Here is a 25,165-nt window from a genome sequence, read left to right as displayed (position 1 = left end):
CCGGTTTCACACGATTTGTTTTATAGCAGCACCATCAAACTAGCTATTCTGGACCATTGAAACACTGCCGCTCTAATCCCATGGGTCTCAGCCAAACTGTTCCTCACTGGCAACTGGTCGATTTTCTTCAAGATCGAGTGTAATTTGCACGGAAGAACCTGGCTTCCACCCCAATTGCTCTTGTCCCGTTGGCGTTCAGATCGAATACCATCTCATCGACACCCACAGCTCCATAGGTAAGTTGATCAACTTGAAGCCATGAAATACAGTTGCCCAAGAACGGCCCATAATCTGGAAGTGGCAGCTTCTGAATCACAGCACGCCAGCTGGTCTGAGTAGCAATATTGGGACTTGAGGCAGGATGCGCCGTCAAGGTTGTAGGCCATAATCGGACCTCCACGTCTTGATCAGGGCCAGCGCCTATAAGTGCACCGAGAAGAGAAATAGCATCGGTACCATTCCAGGTCCAATTGCTCACCAGGAGCCCTGGAAAAGAATCCATGGTGATGATCAGTGTATCGTTTGTTGCCATCGATGTGTATGTACCAGTGTATGTTGCATTAGCTTCCTCTTTACTAACGTCTTCAAGTTTTGGCACCACGATTTCGGCGAAGAGGTTGCTCAGCAAATCCACGTCATTACTGACCTCAACTCCAGTCGTCAACACTGTTGCTCCGATCTCGTACTCTGGAATGAGAATGATCTCAGAGGTATAAGTCCCTATATGGCCCCCTTTCGTATAAAGCCATAGATTACGCTCCATGGGAGCCCGAACGATCTCCCACGGAGAGCCAACAGAAACATTGACACTACCAGTGAAGGTGACGGGTTTCATCCATTTCCTTGTTATTTGTGGTGCTAATAATGTCGAGTTGAGTATCGATTTGCCGATGGCGCGAAGGTCATTCAGATTCGAATAGTAGCCTCCTGCTGGGGATTCTTCTCCCATATCCCAATCGAACCAAGACCACGAACGATTATATGGAATGACGGCAAGGTCTACATTCGAAGGCGCCGCCAAATAAGTGTGGTTCAACTTCAGGGGTTGAATAATTCCCTGCTGAAAACTTTCGTTGAACGCCTCTCCAGTGATATTTTCCAGTGCGTATGAGAGGATTTGAAATGCTGCATTCGAGTAGATCGGTGTATGCCATGACGGTACGACTGGGTGCTGGTCGAACAAATCTATAAAGAAGTCTAACACCATTGTTAATTCAAGCTCTATGGGGGCAGAATCAGACCACATACCGGCCCTTGTGCAGGGCACTTGCACTTGAATGTTTCTGGGGCCACAGAAGGATGCGTTCACAGAGGCTACCTGAGGCAATCCAAGTCCCTCTCTAAGCTCAGCATCTTGAGCTGGCCCAAAAGCGTCTTCACGGGAGATACCCGCCATTTGACTGGCCAAAGCCCCTACCGTCACCTCATCCCAGCTGACAGCATCGATGTCATTTGTGTGCAAGCTCGCCTGGTGCTGCGTTGCGTATTGCGCCAATTCCGGAACATATTTCGTTATGGGCTGATTGAAGTGAATATCCCCAGCTGCTATCAGGAAGTTGTACACTGAGAGGAGCTTGGACATACTTCCAAGCCGATAGATGGTGCTTGAATTGACTTCTTGCACACCTTCAGTTGCATTTGCGAATTCTGGCGCAGAAAAGTGGTACATGAACAGTGGCTGTCCTTCGCGCAAGGAAAATATTTCCATTGAGAACGAGGTGGCCTTTGGATCCAATTGTCCGTAGGAAGAGCCATTGGCGCTAAGTGACTCACCAACGGTAGAGTTGAAAATCTCCAATACTTGTGCAAGAGCCTTTGTCTTTGATGGATTTCTGGGTGCAGGATAAGTTGGTCCTAAAGGGAAGCACACGTTGACCGCGAAGCTTACTGTCAGCAGCAGACTGATGGACGCAAAGTGGCACAGCATCTTTTCGATTCCTATCAAGATAGCTGGGTGTGTTTGGGTGAGTCGTGTATTCAAGCCAGGCCTAATTTTATAGCTCAGACCCTGGGCTTTGTTCCATCAAGCTGGGTAGGTAGCTCTCTGCCAGGAGAGCTCCAAAATTGTCACAGGGAGGGCACCCGTTTCTACCACGCGAGAAAGCTTCCCGGTCTGCCATCATCGCAGCCAAGTATGCATCTGTAAATTTTCAGTTCTGCAATATTGTCGTTCGGTACCTAGCTGCCCACGCCCGCCATGCGAAGTGCTCAAGCGCCGCAGGTCGCTCATTGGGTAGGTGAAACTCAATGGAGAAAGAATTGCCCAAGCCGTAGATACCAAGGCACGGGATGACCTCAAGATCTCCAAGATATGTTTGACAAAGTGTTCAGCTCGTGAAACCTTATCTCCAAAATCAGCTGAACACGAGCATTTGAGTTTCTCAGTGGTCATGCAGAGCTTGGGTGGATAGCCCAAACCTATCGAGCTTTCAGACGGGTGACTCTGGTCATTTGTTCACTAATTTCGGGGGAAAAGGCGATCTGGTAGTTCCATTACGGTCCGCACACACATGCAAGCCGTGAGACCGATGGGAAGAGAAGATGACGATAGCCTTTCAAGTTGACGCGAGAACTTTTGGGTACAAAATCTGTCTCCAGCCTGGCGTTACCACAGCCTCCAAAAGCGCCACTTCGATATTGAGATTCTCCGCCTTTTGATATCCTGTCGTCTAAATCCCAGTATTTATCCCTCGACTTAGCGCATACAGTAATCGCTATACTCTCGAGTCGCAGTACTCAGTATTTCTTGGCTGTAGTCAAGAAGCATGAATCCATCGTTATTGATTAGTACTTGAAGTTGGTGAAGGCCGATGCGGGCTGAGCCCCCATCTTGACTTCACGCCTCGATAATGGACGATTGAAACCAAGGAGGACTCTGTTGCCATTCCGGCTTACGAACGAATATTTTGAGACTTTCATTGGCGTCAAAAAGCAAAATAATCCTTTCAGAACAACGACAGCGTAACTCGAACCCTCAACCATAGCCAAAAAAGTTTGGCGGTGATATGGGCTTCCCTCAGTTCCCCCAGATCCCAATCCCTCGACCCTCAGTCCTCAAGCTGCACTAACCAACAGCGAACTAGCTGATAACTTCTCCTAAAGACAGGTTGTCCAGAATGCATTATTGCCTTCCCCTCACAGGGCGCTTTAATTGCAGCCGTCCTGTCCAGGAGAAGGCCCCACCGCCAAACCCACATACACACCTACGAATGTAGGGGGACAAATGTGACAACGGCTGCACTACACTGCCTGAATTGTGGTATGTTGGAGGAAATTCCAGGACTTTGATATTTGAAGGTGAGTGGTTGGATTAGTGAATGTCTGCGCTGCTAGGCGTGACTTACACGCTGCTGGTAAGTGACACGACAAGCGAGGCTGAAGCCTCGTGCGTGAATGCTCCGAGAGAGTCTTTACCGGGCGAGGGTTCTTCAATCTTCACACCGCTGCTAGTTTCTCATGCCGTCGCTACCAATGAAATGCCAGTGATGCAAGCTGGTCGGTCCCAGCTGTCGGCTCCGAGTTTGGTTGTTGTCCTCTCTGTTCTTCAATGCTCAAAGGTGCAATTCGCCAACTCAATGTCATCCCTGAGCAGGGGGACTTCGTTCTAGCTTCTCAATGATCTCATTCCACGTTTTTTTACCAACCTTTTCCACTGTTCAAGCATTGGCCACGTCGTGAGACGCTCCACATTACCAGTAACAAGACTACCGAGCACCTGGCTCATCGTGGTTTGGGCAGTAAGTCTGATACCAAGGTCAGAAACTGCATACTCTCCGAGTACACCGACCGTTTCCTCGGAGGTATTTTCATTTCCAACACCAACACCATGTTGTGTGGTATCATGTTACCAATCGATCGTGCGAGCCTACGATACGAGAAGACATGCCCACAAATGTTCGTCACACTTGCAGCCGCTAATGATTCTCGCGAGGATCACAGTTTGTTCCCCAGCACGTTTTTCGACGAGGGTAAGATGCAATGTCCATACCCAGTTAGCGGGTGGATCTCAGGCTCGTCTCGAATATCGACCATGGTCAGTTACGAGTACTAGTAGCTTGATTCTCGTTCTTGTCCGAATCATCACCCTTGTATTCCGAAGGACCCTTTTTGTCGAAGAAAGGTTGAGAACAAAGGGGAGAAGGTGATCCGTCCGGACTCCACATACCAGGCACCGCGATTACACCGTTCACCAGGGGCGGGCCAACCAAGCGTCTTCGGCTTCCAGAATCACCCTTAGAATGCAGGTCAACCGTTTGGCGATGACCCACTATGCAAGCGAATCGTTCAGGGATCAGAGCCTCGCCTGGCAAATCTCAAAAACCTGTCCGTATGCTAAACAGACGAATCTGGCAGTTACTGTTCCGCTCTCTTCCGAATTCCCTCAGAAACAACTGGGTTTATCTCTCCTTCATATTTAGGAGACTAGACTAGTTGGTTCCCAGAGGCCTGAACCTTGAACGGCGTTTAAATCATAAAGGAGAGGTCATTGAAATGTATGGTAAGTGTCACACTAAATTTCAGACACCTTGTTGGTCAAAAGCCAAGACACCTTCCCGGTCAACGTTGTTGACTTCGGTAGTTGCCGGTTCATCATCCGGTAAATCATGGGTTCACTATTTTTGGGAGAGCCAATTTCTCGGGGCCAATCCAAGGCCGCTGACTAGAAGTACCAAGGCTCTCACAAGTCACAAATCCACAACTTATGTACATATTTATCCCCAGGTACCAAGGCATGACCACCTCGCAACGAGACTGCTCTGACCAAAAAATTCGGAATATGTCGCAGGGGCTAAAATATGGTGCCTGTGGTTGCCCGAGACACTACAAATTTCACGGTGAAGGCCGGAGCCACTTTCCGGGCGATGAGCTGCTAAAGCACACTGCAAAGCATTGAAACAGGGGTCTTCTGCAGAAATATTTTTCAAAGTGGTGTTATGATTCCTTCTTAGCGAACCGTTGATGCTCAAAGTGACAACCTTTACACTGAAAGACCCGAATATCACGCCACGCCACACACGTGTCTAGTGGAGATGTCCACTTATCATGAATAAGATGGCTTCAAATGGGATACCGATCCACCGCTTTGATTCCGCTCTTGGTCAATACTCTGAGCGGTGGTGAAGATTGGGCCCAGTACCAGTATATATCTACAATGAAATGCCCATTGCCTCAAACGTCCGAGGGCTGCGACTGACCGATCTGTGAGTGATAACGAAACCCCTTAGAAGCACACGATATTTGTGAGACCACCATCGTGCGATATGGCTGCTCTACCAAAGAACATGGAGCATGTTGATAGGAGAGAACTCTACACTTCACTACCTGTTAGAGTGCAATACTTGCAACAATTTCTTGAATTCAGTGCAGGTACATCACCACTTGTCATACCCTCATGTGGACTTCAGTCAGCTGACTAGGTGTCGATGCAGACGATGTCGTGGCTCTGATAGATGGACAAAAGTATATCAAGCAGATCATTCCAGCAATTGTAAATATGGTTTACAAGAAGCTGCTGATGCATGATATTACTGCCCGGGTGTTCTCGACAAGGGACAGCAGGCGCGAGGAAGACCCTGATGAGTGGGTCAAGGAGGAAGGGTCTCAAATTCGACATCGTAAGATGTTCTTGAGATGGTACCTTACCAAGCTAAACTCGGACCCGAGCAAAATGGAGTACTGGCAATACCTGGATAAAGTCGGGTATGATTTGAAATCCGCGTTCTGTTGTTCAAGTTGAACCGTGTCTGACATGCCACAGTCTTATGCACGTTGGAAAGGGGCGTAAAAACCCACTGCACGTCGATTATATTTTCTTAGGCGCCTGCCTAGGGTACATCCAAGATGCTATGACAGAGGCCATCCTCTCACATCCTCGTCTTGAACTGCTCCAGAAAATCGCAATTGTGAAAGCAATAGGCAAAGTCATCTGGATACAAAATGACTTGATGGCTAAATGGCACTTAATTGATGGCCAAGAATTCGACGATGAATTTGTCGAAGAGGAGGTACAGGCCGAAGCGGCTGAACCAGAAGGCTATATCAATGGACACAGGATTTTGGGGAACCAGAGAAGTGATGATAGCAGTTCAGAAGGACGACCATCTTCTGTTTCATCCGGGAGATCTGGGAAGAGTACGACCAGCCTTGGTAGGACGCCAGAGCAAGTCCGCCAAAGCAATGAGGTCAGTAGATGCCCCTTCAGTGGGATGACGCACACTCCAAAGCAAATGGAGACACAGAGAGCTACAACTTGGAGGCCGTGTCGTGAGGAAGCTGTTGTGCCGCCTGTCCCCTCAGGCATTCCCAAATTGCATCTCATTGACGGGAGAACGGTTTGCAAGGAGAATCTGGGACCGAACCCTTTCGAATAATGTTTGGATGGCTCCTTTTTGTATAATAGACACTACATCTACATAATACTAAATAATGATGGTACCTGGCAGGAAAGGTGATAAGACATCTATCCACGGTCTTCATTTTTGACAATGAATCAGCGGTTAGCAAATATATGATTGACCATAGATCCCGAAAAGGAAAATGTATGTTGACATCAATGATCCCCCGTAGCAACCCGACATTTTTTTGACCTTGAAATTGTGCCTGGCTCGTTTGCGCCTTCACAAAATTTGTGAGTAGGATTGATCTCGCGTTATTCTCACTGCTTTCATCCTGGTCATGGTGATCATAAATTCCCTGCTACAAAATCCCAAGTGAACAAAGCATTCTTTGAACCGTGGCATACCATCCACCAGAACGGCGCATCGTTAACTGGGACAGCCCACTTCGACATTGAATCCCTACCCAAACAATGGCAGCAAAGAGGTCCGACAATCCAGACGGCACGCCTGCAAAGCGACAGAAGACATCGAACGAGATGAACCCTCGAGACAACCCATATCTTGCCCATATGTACGAAAATGGGTCCAATGGCCACAGCAGTGGCTATTCTACACCACAGTCCGTCTCAGAGAGCCCTCTCGCAAATTTCCAAAGACATCAAACCACTTCTGCCCTTGCCCGCGACGCTGAGGATAGCAAGATCAATCCGTTCACAGGCCGAAATGTCTCAGACAGATACTTCTCCATCTTGCGGACTCGACGAGACCTCCCGGTTCACGCCCAGCGAGACGAGTTTCTGAAACTGTACCAACAGTCACAAATATTGGTTTTTGTCGGAGAGACAGGTTCTGGCAAGACCACACAAATCCCCCAATTCGTCCTCTATGATGACCTACCCCAGCAACAACGAAAGTTGGTCGCTTGTACGCAGCCTCGCAGAGTAGCTGCCATGTCAGTCGCAGAACGAGTGGCGCAAGAAATGGATGTCAAGCTGGGAGAGGAAGTGGGATACAGCATTCGATTCGAAGATATGACCAGTCAAAAGACTATCCTCAAGTATATGACCGACGGGATGCTTCTTCGAGAAGCCATGAATGACCACAACTTGACCAGGTACAGCACGATCATTTTGGATGAAGCCCATGAACGTACTCTCGCCACCGACGTATTGATGGGTCTCCTCAAGGAGGTGGTTGTACGAAGACCTGATCTCAAGCTTATCATCATGTCTGCAACTTTGGATGCTCAAAAATTCCAGCGGTATTTCATGGAAGCGCCCTTGCTTGCGGTCCCTGGTCGAACACATCCCGTTGAGATCTTCTACACACCTGAACCCGAGCGTGATTATGTTGAGGCCGCAATCAGAACAGTGCTCCAAATTCATGCCACAGAAGCAGACGGTGACATCCTATTGTTCCTCACTGGTGAAGAAGAGATTGAGGATGCGTGCCGCAAAATTTCTCTGGAAGCAGACGAAATGATCAGAGAGGCAGACGCTGGACCCATGAAAGTATATCCTCTGTATGGTTCCCTACCACCGGCACAGCAGCAGAAGATCTTCGAACCCGCACCCGCACCTCGCCGTCCAGGTGGACGAGCCGGGCGGAAATGTATCATTGCAACCAATATTGCGGAGACCTCTTTGACAATTGATGGTATTGTCTATGTGGTCGACCCGGGTTTTTCGAAGCAAAAGGTCTATAATCCCCGAATTCGTGTTGAATCTCTCCTCGTTTCTCCAATCTCAAAAGCGTCTGCTCAGCAACGTGCAGGTCGTGCAGGTCGTACCCGTCCTGGAAAGTGCTTCCGTCTCTACACAGAGGGTGCATTTAAGAAAGAGCTTATCGAGCAGACATATCCTGAAGTCTTGAGATCGAATTTGTCGTCAACAGTCTTGGAATTGAAGAAGCTCGGAGTTGACGATTTGGTGCATTTCGACCTGATGGATCCGCCTGCTCCTGAGACTCTAATGCGAGCACTAGAGGAGTTGAACTATCTTGCTTGCCTTGATGACGATGGGAACCTGACTACTATGGGCCGACTGGCATCAGAATTTCCTCTGGATCCCGCCCTTGCTGTCATGCTCATCTCATCGCCAGAGTTCTATTGCTCGAATGAAATTCTAAGTTTGACAGCGTTGATTTCTGTTCCTCAGGTGTTTGTACGTCCAGCATCTGCAAGAAAGCGTGCAGACGAGATGAAGAACCTATTCGCTCATCCCGACGGAGATCACCTCACTCTCCTCAACGTCTACCATGCATTCAAAGGAGCAGAGGCACAAGCAAATCCACGCCAATGGTGTCATGACCACTTCCTGAGTCTGCGTGCACTTCAGTCCGCAGATAATGTTCGGCTCCAATTGAAACGCATAATGGAACGAGAAGAACTCGAATTGATGTCGACGCCATTCGAGGACAAGAAATATTACGAGAACATTCGACGAGCCTTGGTGTCTGGTTTCTTTATGCAGGTGGCAAAGAAGGAAGCCAACGGAAAGACATACACGACTGTCAAAGACAATCAGACTGTTCTATTGCACCCCAGTACAGTGCTCGAACAGGAAAACGACTGGGTCATTTACAATGAATTCGTTCTCACGAGCAAGAACTACATCCGCACAGTGACTGGTATCCGAGGCGAGTGGCTCCTGGATCTTGCGCCCGGCTACTACGATATCGACTCTTTCCCCAAGGGCGAAGTCAAGACGGCTCTTACACGACTAAGTGAGAGGATTGCACGAAGACAGAAGAACAAAGACCGGAGGTGAAAGATTGCCACGATTTCATCAATGATAGAAAGTGTTATTCATGCCCCTTGCATGCTGTTATGAATAGAAAGTATGCGGTGGGCAGCATGGGTTTTGCTCGCTCCGAAATTCCCGCTGTTTGGTGAACACTGGCGAGTATCTTATTGGTGCGCTAGGCATTCCATATGGTTTTGTAAGCGGTGAGGGACAACTCCAATACTAGTACCCCTGCATCTCTTACCAGCAGGCTTGTCAGCAATTGTGCATGGACCTTGCTCTTCCGCTCTGTCCAAACTGGAATATGTTGGTCAAGCTGAGTTATGAACCTGGCCTGGTCAAAGAGATCCCTCTGGAATCATTGAGAGAAGTTCAGGTGTAAAATTATGCAAATTGCAAAGTGAACAGTGCCAGTAGCTTAGAACAAGACGCCTCTTAGGCACTAGTTACTCCCTAAGATGCCCGGGCTAACCGCCTAGAGAAGCCAAGATTTGCTCAAATAAACCAACTCTGATCTCGAACAAAAATCGTTCCTGACAAAAGAGTTTGATGCATCAAGTACTACGTCCAGTACAGTATCCACCACCTTCTTGGTTACAAGATACTAAGTACTAAGTATTAAGTACCCAATATGATTTCAAAGACCGTATTTCCTCTCAGATACCAAATCAGTCCACAACCCCAGATCAACAAACATCACAGTTTTGAGTACTTATGATTCACAATATTCACGAAACCTCAGCCTCACCGACCCGCTGTTCGTCCTCGGTATACTAAGTACCTCGCCGAATAGTCGTGAGGCTTGATGTCTGGATGACATCCCTCAATGGCCATTTGGAAGCAAGGTTATGAACTCCAGGGTGCTTGTTATCAAAGTTTCTCTGCCGGCAGGGGGGAATACGAGTAAGACTCATCAGCATAGCCACCGAGCACTCGCCCTTCCCGCATATGGGATGACTGGGGTGGATTGCCTTTCCTTTCGCAAGTCCGTCTGTCGCGTGCACGCAAGACGGAGACGCCGTGATGGCTCCAGCCTTCTCCTGGTTCCCAAGCCAGGCATTGCTCTCGACGGTGGCTGCTGGTGAGTAGTACTTAGTAGCAAGGGTCAACGATGGGTTCTTTATCCGCTTGGTGGGTTCCAGAGGTTCAAGTTCTGATTGCCTGCTTTTTCACTTGTGTTTAATTCTATCTATTTGCTTTTGCCTCGTCGGACTATGCTCCAAACCCCTAGGTTCTAAATACTACTTACTGAGTACTACATTAAGTACTTACTGCTTATCGTCCTATGTCTCCATTGCCATACACGGTACAAGAGTACTAGGTACTCATCGCGATACCAAGTATCATCCCTCGGCATACTTGACTAAAGCACGGCTAAGACGACAGTTTGTTCATTAACGTCGAGATTCCGTCGAGATTCAAGTATCAAATCTGATACACGCCATTCCATAATGCCCGGACCCGACACCTACGAGGTCGGTTTCGGTCTAGCTCTGGCCTCTGGCCGACGGCATTCCTTCAAGGATATTATGCAATCAAGAGCAGTCGAAGTGTCTTCATCATCACCCCCAGCGTCGAAGTCAAACTCGGTGAGCCTGATAGCTGTGGCCGGAGCCGCGGCAGCAGTTGGGGTAGTTGTAACCACTCTAGTATGCCTTGCCATCTTCTATTGCCGGCGACGAAGGGGGGCTCGGAGAAGTGGGCGCCAGATCCAGATATCAGCTCCGTTGCAAAATCCTGGGATGGGTCGAGGTTAGTAACTCTCACCTAACGATACTAAGTACAGTACGTATTGAATGAAGTTGACATTAAGTACTAAGTATATTCGCAGATCTTATGTCTTTGGCTCGCAACACCGCCACATCGTCGACACTGTCATCTCCCCGCCCCCCCTTCTCACCAGCACCAGCTTATATGTCCATAACGATTTCCAAGGAGGACACCCTGGAACCACAGGAGATAATGAGTGTCGGACTGACAGAGGAAGAATTCACCCGTCGCTTCAAGTCACGAACGCCTGTCAATGCGCGGGATGGCCCAGTGGAGCTCGCTGCGCTACGATTTTCAGCCACTGACATGTATGCTGAGGCAGAAAAGCCGTTGTTTGAGAAAACGAAGCCAGTGTCTAGACCGATACAGATGGAAAGGTCATCGAGGCTGCGTGCCAGTCCTGCCTTCGAGGATCTGCGAGCTCTGGCTGTGTCGAGAAGTCCTTCAATAAGCCCGGTACGAAGTGATGATCTTGGATAGGTCATGAGTAGCCGTGGCCCACATATGTAGACATTTTGCGCGAATTATGGACCAGATGATGGTGGACAACGATAATATTTTGGATTCTGGGGAGCGCACTCGACCATAGTGACGGCACAGGAACTCTTCTCTGGACTTTGCACCTGAAAGCCCCTGCGAAGGTCGAATTCTGGAGATACATTCAGACGCCACTTGAAGCGATCTGGCCACACCTAGATCAGTGACAGTTGATTTTCGATTCTTCTCGAAGGAGCTTCTCGATACCTTGCTAACGCAATTACGCGATGACCTATATAGAAGCCATTATACAGTGTCTGTCCTGAGAAAAGGCTGGCTGCCTTCGAGTTCTTCACGATTAAAAGGGTGTGGAAATAGGATTACATAAGTATCATTATTACATAATCATCATTAACCTTCAAATTAATCTTATCTGATTGGCTTCGGCCAAGAATAGATCTCCCACGTGATCAATATTTTTCTAGACTTCAAAATCCGTGACGCTGCCTTTCTCCTAGCCATCACTTGAGTATCTGTCTGATCTCACCTTTGGCTGATTAGTGCCGCTCGTAATCATATTCATGTTCGCAGGCCGCTCATTGCAGACATATTACTTTTCGGCAGGCCGAAGGTTCCTCTCCACAGCAAATCGATCTCGGTATCAACCTCAGGACAGGAGTCGACGACAATCACCGACATTTTCCAAGAACAAAACCACTGATTACCGATCAGAGCCAGAACCCTTGAGCTCACATGGAAGCAAGAAATTTCGAATAGAAGCAGATCCTTTAACGGGACTCTATGATGCAGTAAAATTGGCAATGATGAAGTCAGCACGTTCCAAGCGTCAGCTGCTCAGTGGGCCCCATCGGCTCACCGAAGGACTGCCAGCGGAAGTCCTCGCGTACGAGGGCAATGCGCTTCTAGCGAAGCATCGATCAAATTCCAATGGCGATGGGGCGAACACCGCTCCAGTAACAGAGTCATCAAACATGGGCACGACCAAGCGCCTCAAAACACCAATTCTGTCGAGCATGACAGAGCTTGAGCTCGAGATTGAACAGCTGTCCTCAACGGGAGATGGACTTGCGTACTCAAAGGAGCATGACCATGTCTTCGTTGTACCATTTTCTGTTCCGGGTGACAGAGTACTGGCGAAGACGTTTCCGCAGGTCCCTAACGATGTGTACACCATGACTGACTTCCTGAAAGTCTTGCGGCCGTCTGAGAAGCGCGAAGGTGTCACCCCCGGCTGTAAATATTTCACCAAATGTTCGGGTTGCCAGCTTCAGATGCTGCCATATACCGAACAACTATTACACAAGAAATCCATTGTGGAGAGAGCGTTCCAGCGCTTCTCGAACCTCGACCAGTCACTGATTCCGCCCGTGGGCGACACCATTGGATCACCGTTGGAGTACGGCTATAGGACGAAACTAACGCCTCATTACGATAAACTTTCCCCTGGTAATTCGTCTGAGCACAGGCCCATTGGATTCAACTACAAAGGTGGAGCTCGAGGCAAAGTCCTGGACATTGAGCACTGCCCTATCGGAACGCCCATTGTCAATGAAGGAATGAAAGTTGAACGGCAAAAGATCCGTGATAAAAAGTTCACAAATAGCAAGGGCGCCACAATCCTGCTCCGGGAGTCAACACGACGCACAAAGCACGAGTCTTCCGAAAACCCATCAATGCCTGCCAACGGCGACCAACTCTCCAAAGAGAACACAACCCACGATGTGGCAGCACCCTCAACAGATGCAACAAGCGACGCGGCCTTCTATGCAGTGCCACTGGAGGAACCGCTAAAAAGCGAAATCACATTCCCTGAGCCAAACAAGCCAGAGCTCAAACTCACCTATGCCACACATGAAGACACCAAGACATGTGTCTCGGACCACAAAGGCATGTCGACGGAATACGTGGGCGACACAATATTCGAGAACGTGGCGAACTCATTCTTCCAAAACAACAACTCGATCCTCGCGACCTGCATCAACTACGTCCGCCAACAATGCACCCCGACCACAACCCCAAAATCCACCGCCGTCACTGCCACCCCGTGGGAAGCACCAATCAAATACCTCCTGGACGCGTACTGCGGCTCCGGGCTCTTCGCCGTCTCGCTCGCCCCTTCGTTCACATCAACGCTCGGCATCGACGTCGACATCCACGGGATCAAATCCGCGCGCAAGAACGCAGAATACAACAAGCTCGCCAACGCAGGTTTCATCACAGCCGACGCCTCGACATTATTCCAGGACGTGCCTTTCCCGCCAGGGGAGAGCCTCGTGCTCATGGACCCGCCGCGCAAAGGCGCGTCACTGGATTTCTTACAGCAGTTGTGCCAGTTCGGGGCCAGGAGGGTCATCTATATCAGTTGTAATGTGCATACGCAGGCAAGGGATGTGGGCCTGTTGGTGCAGGGCTTCGGTGGCAATTGGAGATATGAGATTGAGTCGTTGCGCGGCTTTGACTTCTTTCCGCAGACGAGTCATGTCGAGGGCGTTTGTGTCTTGAATCGTGTGCGTGATATGCCTGGGGTGGGTGGGCTGGATGGTGAGAAGTAATGTCGATGCTTCTCAGTATGAGATGTTGTGTTGGGCTGGTATTGGAGAAGGTTCGGTCTTACTATACAAGAAGACTATGCACACGCCTGCTCGTGTGGCACTTTCAAAAATTCACCGCAACTGTATAAACACTATTGTCATAGATTACCTACTAGAAGGAAGATGAAAATCGTTTCATGGTATTCATTGTCTTTCATTGGGCGTAGGGTTAGAGTTGCTTTCGCCAATCTACCATCATCAATTGCTTTTAATGGCAAGTCTAAGTGCTACCAGGTCCACCAAGGAGGGCAAACCTCCTGACAATACTGGGGCCTATCTCATCGTACTCTGCTTTTGTGTGGCAATAACTCCGGAACTCCGGGGTCTGTCCAAGCAAGCTGCCTCCGAACCACGGTCCATGTCTTTGTCGTTTGTGCGTTACGACCTGGACTTCTAACCCACCACTCCGGGCTCCTCCACTTCGTGTCTCAGACGCCTTGATACGTGCATCCACCAAATGTCGGATATCTCGCTGCAATCTGCGGCCAAAGTCTTTGTATAGAGTCGAGCCACCAGATAGAACAATATTCTTGTACAGCCCTCGACGGACATCAATTGGCGAGGATTGAATAACGCCATCCACCACTGTTGGTAGAGGGGTCAAAAAGTCGGAGGAGTATATTTCTGGATTGAAAAAGATCTCAGGTGCGAGGAAGCGTTCGTAGCCAACGTCAATGGAGACAGATCTGCCATTAGGGGCTGTGACAGTGTGCTTGAGGAACCGATCAGGCTCTCGGTCATAACGGGCAAATTCCTTGACCATATCCGGGCAGACATAGCAATATTCTTCCTTGACCTTTTCTGCTGTTTTCAAACTGCTGTCTGGTTCGCCTCGATCTCGTAGAAGACTCTGAACAAAATATGTGATGTCTCGACCAGCAATTGGGATGCTTTTGATCGACGACCCAATAACGTAACCCTCAGCAACCGGGATAACGTGGGTGACACCGTCTCCAGAATCAATGACTGTTCCTGTAAGTGATCTGTCTGTCACTTTGGAGGAAGTCCAAGACGCTGCCAGTGCCAGAACGGCTTGTACGGCGATGTAAAGACCGGCGCAATTGAACGATTCGAACATGATTTCGGCAGTGTTTTCTCGGTTCTCTGGAGGATTTAGAGGCTGTGAAAGGTGTCAGTGAATAAGAATTAATCAGCATGCCAAACAGCTTACAGGTTCAGTGAGAAGGAAGTAGTGATCTTCAGGCTCGACTCTTAGGTATTTGAAGATGGAGTTGGACCAGAAGCGTTCCATGTGATCCCAGTTCTCAATCTGACCGTGACGGATCGGATAGTGGACACCATAGCCAGGGCCAGCGCCGGCAGCAAGGGCCTCATCTCCGATGAAAAAGTCAAGATCTTCTGTCCCGCGTTTTCCAGCCAAGTTGGAACTGGCACCTGCTCCGCCAGTCAAATAAGAAGGCTTGTTTGCAACAGCAGGTCTTCCAGAGCCCGTTCCACCACCTCCGGCAGCAGGGCCTTTTGTCGCGATAGCAGTGGGGAACACCCATGAAGGAGCATCGTTTCCGGCGAATCCTATAGAAGTTTCATGTCAGAGTGGTGGACGTGAGATCGGGAAGGGATATGGTATACCGAGTTTGGAGAAGCCGGTTCCGCTGTATCGAGGGTTAGTATTTGATCCACAGAGATTGTTTGACAACTCACTTGTCCATGACAACGGCCGGTGTTTGGGACGCCATATTGAGATGATGGTAGACGTCAAGTGCAGCAGCAATGTAGAGAGTGAGGTAGAGTAAGGTGGGGAAGAGGGCTGCTAGTTGAATTGACGGAGGCTTTGTATCCTCATGGCCAGTGGGTGAGTGGCAAGTCGAAGAGTGTGAGGCACTGTCTGTCGACTTCCTGCAATACAACGGCAGACACTTGATATTGTGTTGGGTGTTGCTGGTCGCAGGCAGCTTTGATACCCAGTGCGAGTGAGACAGACAATTGACTTGGACATAGTGGGATGCTGCTCCAGCCGTGCTGGCCTCCAATTCACGTGATCCGTCGTCATCCAAGGCGGTGGTGGTCTCTTGGCTCTGACTGCACAAATTCTGCCACCACTTTTTATACAACATTGAACCGTGGTCACGACTGCCACTTTTCTGCTGCCATACGCAACACTCCCGGTTTTACCCTTTGGAGCATGTAAGAAAAATGGTCTAGTAGCACGTTCTTGCAGAAAGTATTAGTGGGTAACTGGAATCTGAATATGTCTCGATGTCATCATTAGTATCTAGGTAGGTATGGAGAGGTTCAGATCTTCATTTTGCGACGAACAAGGCTGCCGAGAATCTTCGAAGGTGCACTAGAGTTTGCAACGGCAGGTAGTGGCCGAAGGGTCACCCACGTTCATTCTTTCTTGAGTTGAAGGCATACAGATTGTGAAGTCATTGGTGTGCATTGTTTGTGGATGTTCGCCAAACATAGACACACTCACTCTTGACCACATCCTTCAGGTATTCTTCGTCTCACACTGCCTCACGAGGCACTCTTAATTCGATACGTCTTACTGGCAGAAAGCCACATTACATTCTTTCACGCTGCTCAATCCGATCTTCTGACCCTTCTCGAATCTGCCTCAACGCCTCGCCTCTGTGCTCGAGCTGACTTGGATTCACTTTGCTTCCTCGACCCTCTCGTCAAGCCAGGTCTTTCTCGAGCTACAGCCCTCCTATAAAGTCATCTCTGCATCCTCCTGTATTTCCCTCTCCGTGGCCTTGAGTTCTGTATCTCGCACTAACAAATTTCGAGCACAGGCTCTCGTAGGTACCAAGCCCAATTCGACGACACCAGGTTTCATGTCTCGCTCTAGTTGAGGATCCTCAAATGCCACGTCGACCACCCCAAGAAGGCGGCGACCTTTGCGCCATCTTCATCCATGCTGGAGCCGGGTATCACAGTCACCAAAACGAAAGGGTTCATCTCAATGCCGTGAACGATGCTGCCAAGGTGGGCATGGCTATATTGAAGAACGGAGGAGATGCCACTGATGCTGTCGAAATGGCCATTCGAATGCTCGAAGATAAGGAGATCACCAATGCTGGCTACGGCAGCAATTTGACAATGGATGGTCATGTTGAATGTGACGCCACTCTGGTTGATCATTATGGCCGAAGTGGTGCAGTTGGTGCTATTCGGCAGGTCAAAAATCCCATCGCGGTTGCACGTCTCGTCTTGGACGAATCTACCAAGCCAATGTCTCTACAACGTGTTCCACCCATTCTTCTTGTTGGCAGTGGCGCAACTGACTATGCCGCTGACAAGGGCATCCCCATCCTCCCTTTCGACTTTTTAATCTCTCAATCTGCCCATGACCGTTGGATCAGATGGAGACAGGATCTTGAGGACCATCAACGTAACGAGGCACCGACTGACAACCCGGGACATCTACGCGCAGTAAATGCGTGGGTACAATCAAGCTCGCTCCATCACACACCAAACATGAGCACGACACCAACAATAACAACAACCCCGCCAACTCCATCTGCTTCTGTGCATCGTCCTAGTCTTGCTCGACTTCCAGCCCTTAGCCGTCCTCTGGTAGCATCAACGGCAGATGTACCGTCCTTGGTCAATAGTGCGGAAGACAGAGTTGTTACACCCACTCATGTACAGAGCACTTCAATTGAGAACGCGTACAACGAAGAAGCAATTGATGACAATATGCAGTTCACGGCATCTGCTCCAAAAAGACAAAAGTTGAGTGGATCTTATGATGGCTCGCATAAGGATTACGTCTATGGCGATGGCGATCATGGATCTGATAATGACGAAGAGCCGTTCGAGGGGTTTGAGGACGACCGGGAAGACTACATCACCGACACAGTGGGAGCCATTGCGATAGATTGCTTTGGACGGATAGCCGCAGGCTCATCTTCCGGGGGAATTGGTATGAAACACAAAGGCCGCTGTGGACCAGCAGCACTTGTCGGAATTGGCACTGCAGTCATACCGATCGACCCACAGGATCCAACCGAGACTTGTGTAGCCACCGTCACCAGCGGGACCGGGGAACACATGGCAACCACTGCTGCTGCTGCTACAGCTGCAGATCGAATCTATGCCTCAGTGAAGAAAGAGAATGGTCGGCTGCTAGCCTGCCATGAGGATGAAGCGATGCATTCTGTCATTCAGAACGATTTTATGAGGCACCCAGGAGTGAGCAAGAGCCATTGCGCCGGTGCGATTGGTATTCTTGCAGTCAAAAAGTCTCGTGAAGGGATCTACTTCTATTTCGGACACAACACAGACTCGTTTGCCCTGGCATCGATGCACTCAGAGGAACGAAAACCTGTCTGTACAATGTCACGGAGCAAAGGACATGGTGCAATCGCACAAGGCGGAAGAGTGTCTCGGGCCAAGCATGCTCGTCCTCCGCGCTAGTGAGAGACCTTCCCGGCGCACTCATGTCGCCTTCGAAGCAACGCCTAGGCGCCCAACCTGAAACATACGGAGACAAACGCAAAGGGGAATTCTCTGGAAATTTTGAGAGACCAACAGTTCCAACCTGCTAATGCAAGCACACAAGAGCTACCTGAGATGGATTGCCATCTTGACGCCCAATGTGGGACAAGGTCAAAGAAGCAGCAACGCCAGAGCAACACCAGACCTACAATTATGGAGACTCGCAGACGCCGCAGTATCTGTATTTCTTACACCTCGATGTGATTCTCAGATATCCTGATGGGAGTTCACCACCTAGATAGTCAATCTAGTATCGTTGCCCTCTGAGCAGGTCCAGAGACGACCATCATTCCGTGATATTTTCATACATGATTGCAGATTAGCTTTTTGTAGAATCCTCTTTTGAGATATAGAATGGCGACCCCAAGCTACGGTAGCGCCAGTAGAACCCATCCACCCATCTCTCCCCTCCCTGGCGAGAAGAGCTCGCAACAATCATCTTGCCCTTGCCTTCCTCCGTCTTGCCACAACGGCCGGTCTTGCACCATAATTCCCCAACGTGAGGTGCGTGCCACAGGTCAAGCAGTCGCCGTTCTCGGGCACCGAGCAGAAGATGCTCAGACAGATGCTGCAGACGAAGCCCGTGGAGACGACGTTGCGGTGGCAGAAGCACGCGGCGCGGAAGTCGACGTCGATGCGTGTGGGGAGGATCAGGTGTGCGCCCCGCGTTGTCGGCGAGGGCAGGAACGAGGTCAGGAGGTAGGTCAGTAGGGATTGTGAGGCGGATGTGGTCGCTGTGGTGGATGAGGAGGACGAGGAGGTTGGGGATTTTAGGCGCACGGGGATGAAGATGCCTTTGGTGGCGTCGGCGGCTTGTTGGAGGAAGACGGTCGAGTTGGAGCCCGTGGTTGTGGGTGTGGTCGATGGTGATGAGGACGATGGTGGGTTTGAGGCTGGTTGTTTGGGGTTGGGGTTTGGGTTTGGGAGTGGGAGGGGAAGTTGGAGGATGTCAATTGGAATCGATAGGCGCTGACACGCGAATATGGCGTTCATAATGGGGATGTATTGATGTGCGAGATCTGTCGAGGGTGAGGCGGAGATCAGTAGGATCCGCGATTGGAGTACCGTGCTGGTGGCTTCGGATGTTGATGGGATGCCGTCGGTGCCGTCGGTGTCCATGTTTGTGGTTGTGCCGATAAGGGATTCGGCATAGCTGATCGACTCACGGTTGATGTGGCTTAGTGCCAATGTCAATGCTCCAGCGATCATGGTCGATGTGCTGCTGGAGACGACGTCTGGTGTGGTGCTGGAAAGCAAGTTGGAGAGATTTTTGATCAGTTCTTCCTCGACCAGACGGAAGGGTCGGTACTTGTTACCGGCCGTTTCTGTCGTCGAGGGGGTCGATGTCGTTGTCGCCGTTGGAGGCTTAAGGTTGAGTGATGGTGATCCATTGCTGAGTCTGAGGCGCTTGGTGGAGTCGGATAGGTCCTGAGACTGCGTCTGAGTGCGATGTGATGGTTGACCGGCTTGACGCTTTTGTCGCTCCTGGATCAAGCGAGATGGAAGACGTTGTTCGGTGGGAGTGGGATAAAGCCATTGTGCTTTGTCGCAGTGAGACGCGATGACACCAACCTTGTTGAGGTAGTTCCCTGCCAAATGGGCATTGATAAAGACCAGAATGTTTGCGACAGTTGATGAAAGTGTGAGCGTGGGTAATAACAGTGACCAGGCGGCAGGGTTAGTGTCGAGAATGATGGTGAGTAATGATGGCGAGAGCTCTGATGAAAAACACACTCAGCCTTGTTCAGATGCCATATCAAATCCGAAAGGATAGGAGAGCCTTGGGATGGTAATGGGATGTCACATGATTGGATTGAGAAGGCAAGCGGTCAGGAATCAGCACCAAGGGGGTCCGATTTTCGGGGTCTGGACCGAAGTTGTAACGGTGGGCTGATGCGAGATGGGGTAAAAAGATGCAGGATTGAGATTAGCCTGGAAGGTAGACCTGACTTACCATGTGATGGCTTCTCGAACTGCTCGGCTGTGATGTCGAGAGCATTCATTGTTCTGGGCTAAGGGTGGGCTCGTGAAGATGGATATGATCAAGACAAGATGGATGAAGAGAAATGATATTGAACGAGAAACGTGACGTTGAGACGTTGGGGTGTAGTCGGCCCGTTTTTCCAGGGCATCAGCCTTATTCAACTTGAAGTCACCGAGCCACAGGCCGTGGGGGTGCCGGGAGTACTTCTGCGCGCGTAGTACTTAGTCCGAAGCGCTTGTGCCTGGTGGCTCATAGTGCCTGTGAGCCACCAGTAGCCTGTAGGGGACGCCTGGACCGACCTTACTTTCAACCAAGCCACGGCACGTCGCCCGAGAAATCAATTACCATAACAATAACAATAGAGCCTAATTGACTTTGAGCCCGGTGCTGGCTGATCCGTCTGCAAATGATGTTAGTTGAGGATTCCAATTCTCAGCACCTGACAGTGACGGAAATGGAGAGATAATCCAACGATCTGTCAACGTGGGCTGTTGATTTGATGGATGGAGAGGAGCATCTGAATGTGTTACAATCAAAGGGATGGTTGATACACACGTAGAACAGGTCCCAGCGGAGCCTGAAGGCGGGAGTCCATGAGTCAGAAATGGAGCACATGCTAATTTCAAATTTAAGCCTTAAAATCAGCACAACCGTCCCCGTCCAGGTCCAAGTACTTCACCATTACTAGTTACTACGCCCTTAAGCTGCCGGTAATCGGTGCGGACGTTCAAGAGTGACTATCCGTCGCGAGTCCTTCAACTTCGAGTTGCCCATCCCTTCCCGTTTACAACTTCCACTGCCACTGCCACTGCCACTGCCTCTCTCATTCATTATTGTCGCTATCTCATCTCGGTCTCTATCCGAGTCCATCTCGACATTTTTCATCCTCCACTACTTCGAATTTTCCATCCCACGTGTCCACTCTGTTCGAACCCTTTCCTCACCTGTCCACATCCACATTAACAATCAACAACCTATCCCATACCTCGGTTCTGTTGTTTGCCTTATTCTGGCATTGTTCCTGCCTTGAAGAAGCAATTCGTCACCAATCGTTACGAGGCACTGCTCGCTTTGGTTTAATTTTTTCTCCCACCTCACTCAACTCTGGCATCCTCCTTTATCTCCGCCAGCCTCACTACCTAAGCCACTACTCTCTCCGTCCGTCGCCTCTCGGCGGATTTCGCCCTTGCACTCGCTATCCAACACTGGCATCCAACATTAGTTAATACACCATCCATCCAAACTTGAACACCTCATTCTCATCAGCTGACGGCCTTCGCCTTCGCCTTCTACCAAGTTCCAACTTTCTTCTCTTCCGCCATCGCCTATTTCCAATCCAGTAGACCTCCATCTATCAGGGCATGCCGTTTACTTCTTAATCTCACCCATCCCCCAACACCCCCCTCGGATTTCGCCATTTTCTCCCTCCTTTTCTTCCCCCATCCACCTCTCCACTGCAACTGACCGCCGACCACTCTTATCCCAAATGTCATCAATGGCGGCAGTGCAGCGGATGACCCGTCAGCTCTCCGAAGAACGTGCTTCAGTCTTGGCTAAAGAAGCCGTCGAGTTGTCTAATACTGGAGATAAAGCGGCAAGTCTCAATCCTATCCTGCATCTGTCCTTATGATCTAATTCCCTGAAACAGAAAGCTTCGAGGAAGCTTCGAGAAGCGGCTGCTCTTGGTCATGACAATGCCGATGTCCAAGCCGCTTTCCGAGAAATCCACAATGATCAGGACAATTCGCCACTCCTGGATTTGTGTCGCAGATATGCTCTCTATCACAATAATGCTGCCGGTTCTGAGGCAGTAGCATACTTGCGAGGTTCTGATGCTGCCAACGCTGGATCTGTGGCTCTGGATTGTCTTCAGATCATTTTGGAGTGCAACCAAACCTCCATGTCGGAGGATCAGAATTTTATCATTGCCGAACTCGCCAGACAGAGCCCTCAAGTACGACAATATTTTGCTTCAGAACTTCAAGCCTCAACTACAGAATTCTTCGACAACGTCTACGAACGAGGCGACGACGCTGCAAATTGTCTTCGCTCAGTGGTGCTCGATGATAAAATCTGGTCCAGTGAGGATGCAAGACTTCGTGTTGAGGATGATCTTTTCCAACTGTTTCTGGCCAAATTAATGGAAACTGGTCATGATCATGACGGCAGAGCTTTGAAGGGTATTGCCCTTCTTCTCATTGCCGACCCTCAACGGTTGCATACCTTTGTGGATGAAGAAGCATTCGAAGCTCTTATGGGCAGCTTGGACTTGAGACTTCCCTCAGATGTACGTGGCCAAGCCACTCTCGTCCTATCCAAATTCTTCTCCACCGACGAATCTGCCGCTCAAGCTTTTTTTACCAACTACGTTACATCACATGTGACGCGACAAAAGGGCGATGACCTCGTTCTCGCATTCTCTGCTGCCGCCAGTCTCTTTCCCGTTATTCCCAGCATTGCAGCGCAACTGTTTTTGACAGAAGGCTTCCTTACATCTTTGATGCCTCTTCTCGGACGGCAATTCAGCAGCACACTCGTTCATGACGCCTTCCTCATACTATTGAATGCTGCGTGTATCGATGGAGCGTGCCGCACAGCAATTGCCCAACATTGTGCCTCTTGGTTATCTCACAAGGTCAGCAATGGGATGGGCAAACAACCATCCATTGCTGCCACTACTCTGGCAAAATTAAGAACTTCGGGTGTGAAAGTGGGAGAACAGAGAGCCAACATGGCGGATGATGATGTTAGTGAACTCGTTGATCTTTTCAAGACTACCCTCACTGTTGAAGAGGGGAGAAACGTTTCTGACTCGATTGAAGGCCTTGCGTACACATCTTTGAAATCAGAGGTCAAAGAATCTCTTGCCAAAGACAGGGATTTTCTCGTCGCTCTGTTGAAGGCCCTTGATTCCAATCACGATTCTCCTGAGGTCGTGGTGGGTGGCTTGAGCGTCTTCTCCAATCTCACACAATATAGGCCAAATCTCTCGGACGAGCAGAAAAAGATGACTCAATTGAAAGCTTACGCAAATGCTACCAAGGCGGCCGATCCAAGTCCCCTCGAAAACGATGATCATGTTCGTGCGCGATGTACAGCAGTGGTTGAAGCTGGCATTGTCCCGACATTGTCAAAGTTGAACAAGGGAAGATCACCGGCTACCGCCCAACTTACAGATCGAATACTCCTGTCCCTTGCTAAAAATTCAAAAGATAGGGGAAAGATCGCACAACAGGGAGCTGTTAAGTTGTTGATAATCCACGCACAAAGAAATCTTCAACCGAAGGACAGTACCAACCCAGCCAATATTGACGCTGCTCATGCCTTGGCCAGAATTCTGATCTCCCTAAATCCTTCACACGTCTTTGCAGCTGGCTCAACGCCGCATATTACAGATGCGGTTCCTCCTCTGGTGTCTTTACTCAAGGCTCCTGCCAGCGCTGGTCTAGCTGATCAAGCAAGAGATCTACTCCCTGTCTTCGAAAGTCTTCTCGCCCTGACCAACCTTGCATCGGCTGCCGAGGCGACAGCAGCAAGTAGCATCATAAAAGGTGCATGGGATGACATCGAAGATCTACAACTGGGGAATAATAGTATGCTTCGGCGTGCAGCCACCGAACTCATTTGCAACTTGACTGTTATACCCTCTGGTGCAGAGAAATTTGCAGATGGTTCCAAAAGAGCAAGCCAGAGACTTCACATTCTTGTTGCCATGGCGGACGTCGACGACCTACCCACTCGCCGAGCGGCTGGCGGTGCACTGGCTATGCTAACAGACCAGTCTGCGTCTGTGATTTCGGCAATTCTGGAGTTCAAGAGGACACCAGAGATTCTACTAGAGCTTTGCCAAGATGATGATTCAGGGGTGGTGCATCGAGGGTTGGTTGTGCTGAGAAATCTTGTTTGCAATGAAGACGAAAAGGTGGCGTTACAAGCGAAAGAATTATTCCAAGCAAACAACGCCACGGAAAAACTGAAAACGTGTTTGAAAAAGACCAAGGATCCGGAACTGCTTCAAATCGGTGTCGAGGTCCTCAAGGTCTTTGTGCAAATCAACAAGCCATGAGCGATTTTAATTCTTGGTGATGGCCATCCGCCATGGTCCGAATTACGGCCGGCTGCTTACGACATGATGCGAATGCAAAACAATAGAGCATTTGCTCCACTTTATACCCAAAAATCATTTATGGAGTTTGTTGTCCGATGATTGCAAGCAAAATATCATTACGGATAGAGACGGATTAGATGATCCGGTGCTTGCGACGAAATTGTTCTAGAGCCTCGTGGAATTGAGGCACGTCAGAGAGGAGTTCTTTCGGTTGTGCTTTCCGGTATGCATGGCATGGAAGCGGCATTCTCATGGACATACTCCCCTGCAGTACATACATAGCAAGTTTTACCATTGCATTTCCTTAGCGCTGCATTTTTCCAAACGTCGAATTAGCGTGGAGTTCTGTTCTGCTACCTGCCTAGTTGGCCATTACTAGCACCTGACAGGACGTATAGGCGAGAAGCCGAACATGGAATACAAGTACTATACCACCTATCATTGTATCTATCGTGTCTTTTGAATCGTCCGAAGGTTGGAACACATAAACGTTACTTCTCAGATTCCGTGGCGTAGGTAGGCAGGATGTAAATCGCCCATGGGGGAAGAGAGAGGGAGGGGCTAAAAATTTAATTTATCATACACTGCATATGCATAGATTCATGCACGCATGCTACAAGCTGAAATGCTCGGTACAGAGGTTCACAGCCAGCGGAAGGCTTATTCCA

At 49.5% G+C, this 25,165-nt stretch overlaps 9 protein-coding genes across 9 annotated transcripts; 6 read left to right on the top strand and 3 right to left on the bottom strand.

Moving 5' to 3' along the window:
- Positions 1 to 127: 127 nt before the first annotated feature.
- LTR84_009665 (uncharacterized protein) lies at positions 128 to 1,927 on the bottom strand (the record flags this gene model as incomplete). The annotated part of the gene is made up of 1 exon (XM_064853204.1): positions 128 to 1,927. The coding sequence occupies one exon, from the start codon at positions 1,925 to 1,927 to the stop codon at positions 128 to 130; it is 1,800 nt and encodes a 599-aa protein (XP_064709603.1).
- A 3,334-nt stretch (positions 1,928 to 5,261) lies between these two features.
- Positions 5,262 to 6,371, top strand: LTR84_009664 (uncharacterized protein; the record flags this gene model as incomplete). Its single annotated transcript, XM_064853203.1, has 3 exons — positions 5,262 to 5,367; positions 5,418 to 5,700; positions 5,759 to 6,371. 3 exons carry the CDS (start codon positions 5,262 to 5,264, stop codon positions 6,369 to 6,371), a joined length of 1,002 nt encoding a protein of 333 aa, XP_064709602.1.
- Positions 6,372 to 6,808: 437 nt separating this feature from the next.
- PRP43 (DEAH-box ATP-dependent RNA helicase prp43) lies at positions 6,809 to 9,106 on the top strand (the record flags this gene model as incomplete). The annotated part of the gene is made up of 1 exon (XM_064853202.1): positions 6,809 to 9,106. The coding sequence occupies one exon, from the start codon at positions 6,809 to 6,811 to the stop codon at positions 9,104 to 9,106; it is 2,298 nt and encodes a 765-aa protein (XP_064709601.1).
- A 1,427-nt stretch (positions 9,107 to 10,533) lies between these two features.
- Positions 10,534 to 11,332, top strand: LTR84_009662 (uncharacterized protein; the record flags this gene model as incomplete). Its single annotated transcript, XM_064853201.1, has 2 exons — positions 10,534 to 10,834; positions 10,914 to 11,332. 2 exons carry the CDS (start codon positions 10,534 to 10,536, stop codon positions 11,330 to 11,332), a joined length of 720 nt encoding a protein of 239 aa, XP_064709600.1.
- Positions 11,333 to 11,910: 578 nt separating this feature from the next.
- On the top strand, positions 11,911 to 13,902 carry LTR84_009661 (uncharacterized protein; the record flags this gene model as incomplete). The annotated part of the gene is made up of 1 exon (XM_064853200.1): positions 11,911 to 13,902. The coding sequence occupies one exon, from the start codon at positions 11,911 to 11,913 to the stop codon at positions 13,900 to 13,902; it is 1,992 nt and encodes a 663-aa protein (XP_064709599.1).
- Positions 13,903 to 14,161: 259 nt separating this feature from the next.
- On the bottom strand, positions 14,162 to 15,638 carry ARP3 (Arp2/3 complex subunit, actin nucleation center; the record flags this gene model as incomplete). The annotated part of the gene is made up of 4 exons (XM_064853199.1): positions 14,162 to 15,061; positions 15,113 to 15,474; positions 15,532 to 15,554; positions 15,604 to 15,638. 4 exons carry the CDS (start codon positions 15,636 to 15,638, stop codon positions 14,162 to 14,164), a joined length of 1,320 nt encoding a protein of 439 aa, XP_064709598.1.
- Positions 15,639 to 16,767: 1,129 nt separating this feature from the next.
- LTR84_009659 (uncharacterized protein) lies at positions 16,768 to 18,324 on the top strand (the record flags this gene model as incomplete). Its single annotated transcript, XM_064853198.1, has 1 exon — positions 16,768 to 18,324. The coding sequence occupies one exon, from the start codon at positions 16,768 to 16,770 to the stop codon at positions 18,322 to 18,324; it is 1,557 nt and encodes a 518-aa protein (XP_064709597.1).
- A 516-nt stretch (positions 18,325 to 18,840) lies between these two features.
- LTR84_009658 (uncharacterized protein) lies at positions 18,841 to 20,408 on the bottom strand (the record flags this gene model as incomplete). Its single annotated transcript, XM_064853197.1, has 2 exons — positions 18,841 to 20,123; positions 20,360 to 20,408. 2 exons carry the CDS (start codon positions 20,406 to 20,408, stop codon positions 18,841 to 18,843), a joined length of 1,332 nt encoding a protein of 443 aa, XP_064709596.1.
- Positions 20,409 to 21,884: 1,476 nt separating this feature from the next.
- Positions 21,885 to 24,455, top strand: LTR84_009657 (uncharacterized protein; the record flags this gene model as incomplete). Its single annotated transcript, XM_064853196.1, has 2 exons — positions 21,885 to 21,983; positions 22,038 to 24,455. 2 exons carry the CDS (start codon positions 21,885 to 21,887, stop codon positions 24,453 to 24,455), a joined length of 2,517 nt encoding a protein of 838 aa, XP_064709595.1.
- Between the last annotated feature and the right edge of the window lie 710 nt (positions 24,456 to 25,165).

The sequence above is a fragment of the Exophiala bonariae genome (genome assembly GCF_035927105.1).
Source record: "Exophiala bonariae strain CCFEE 5792 chromosome Unknown scaffold_4, whole genome shotgun sequence".
Taxonomy (NCBI): Eukaryota; Fungi; Ascomycota; class Eurotiomycetes; order Chaetothyriales; family Herpotrichiellaceae; genus Exophiala; species Exophiala bonariae.
This window is presented reverse-complemented; position numbering and strand designations above follow the sequence as displayed.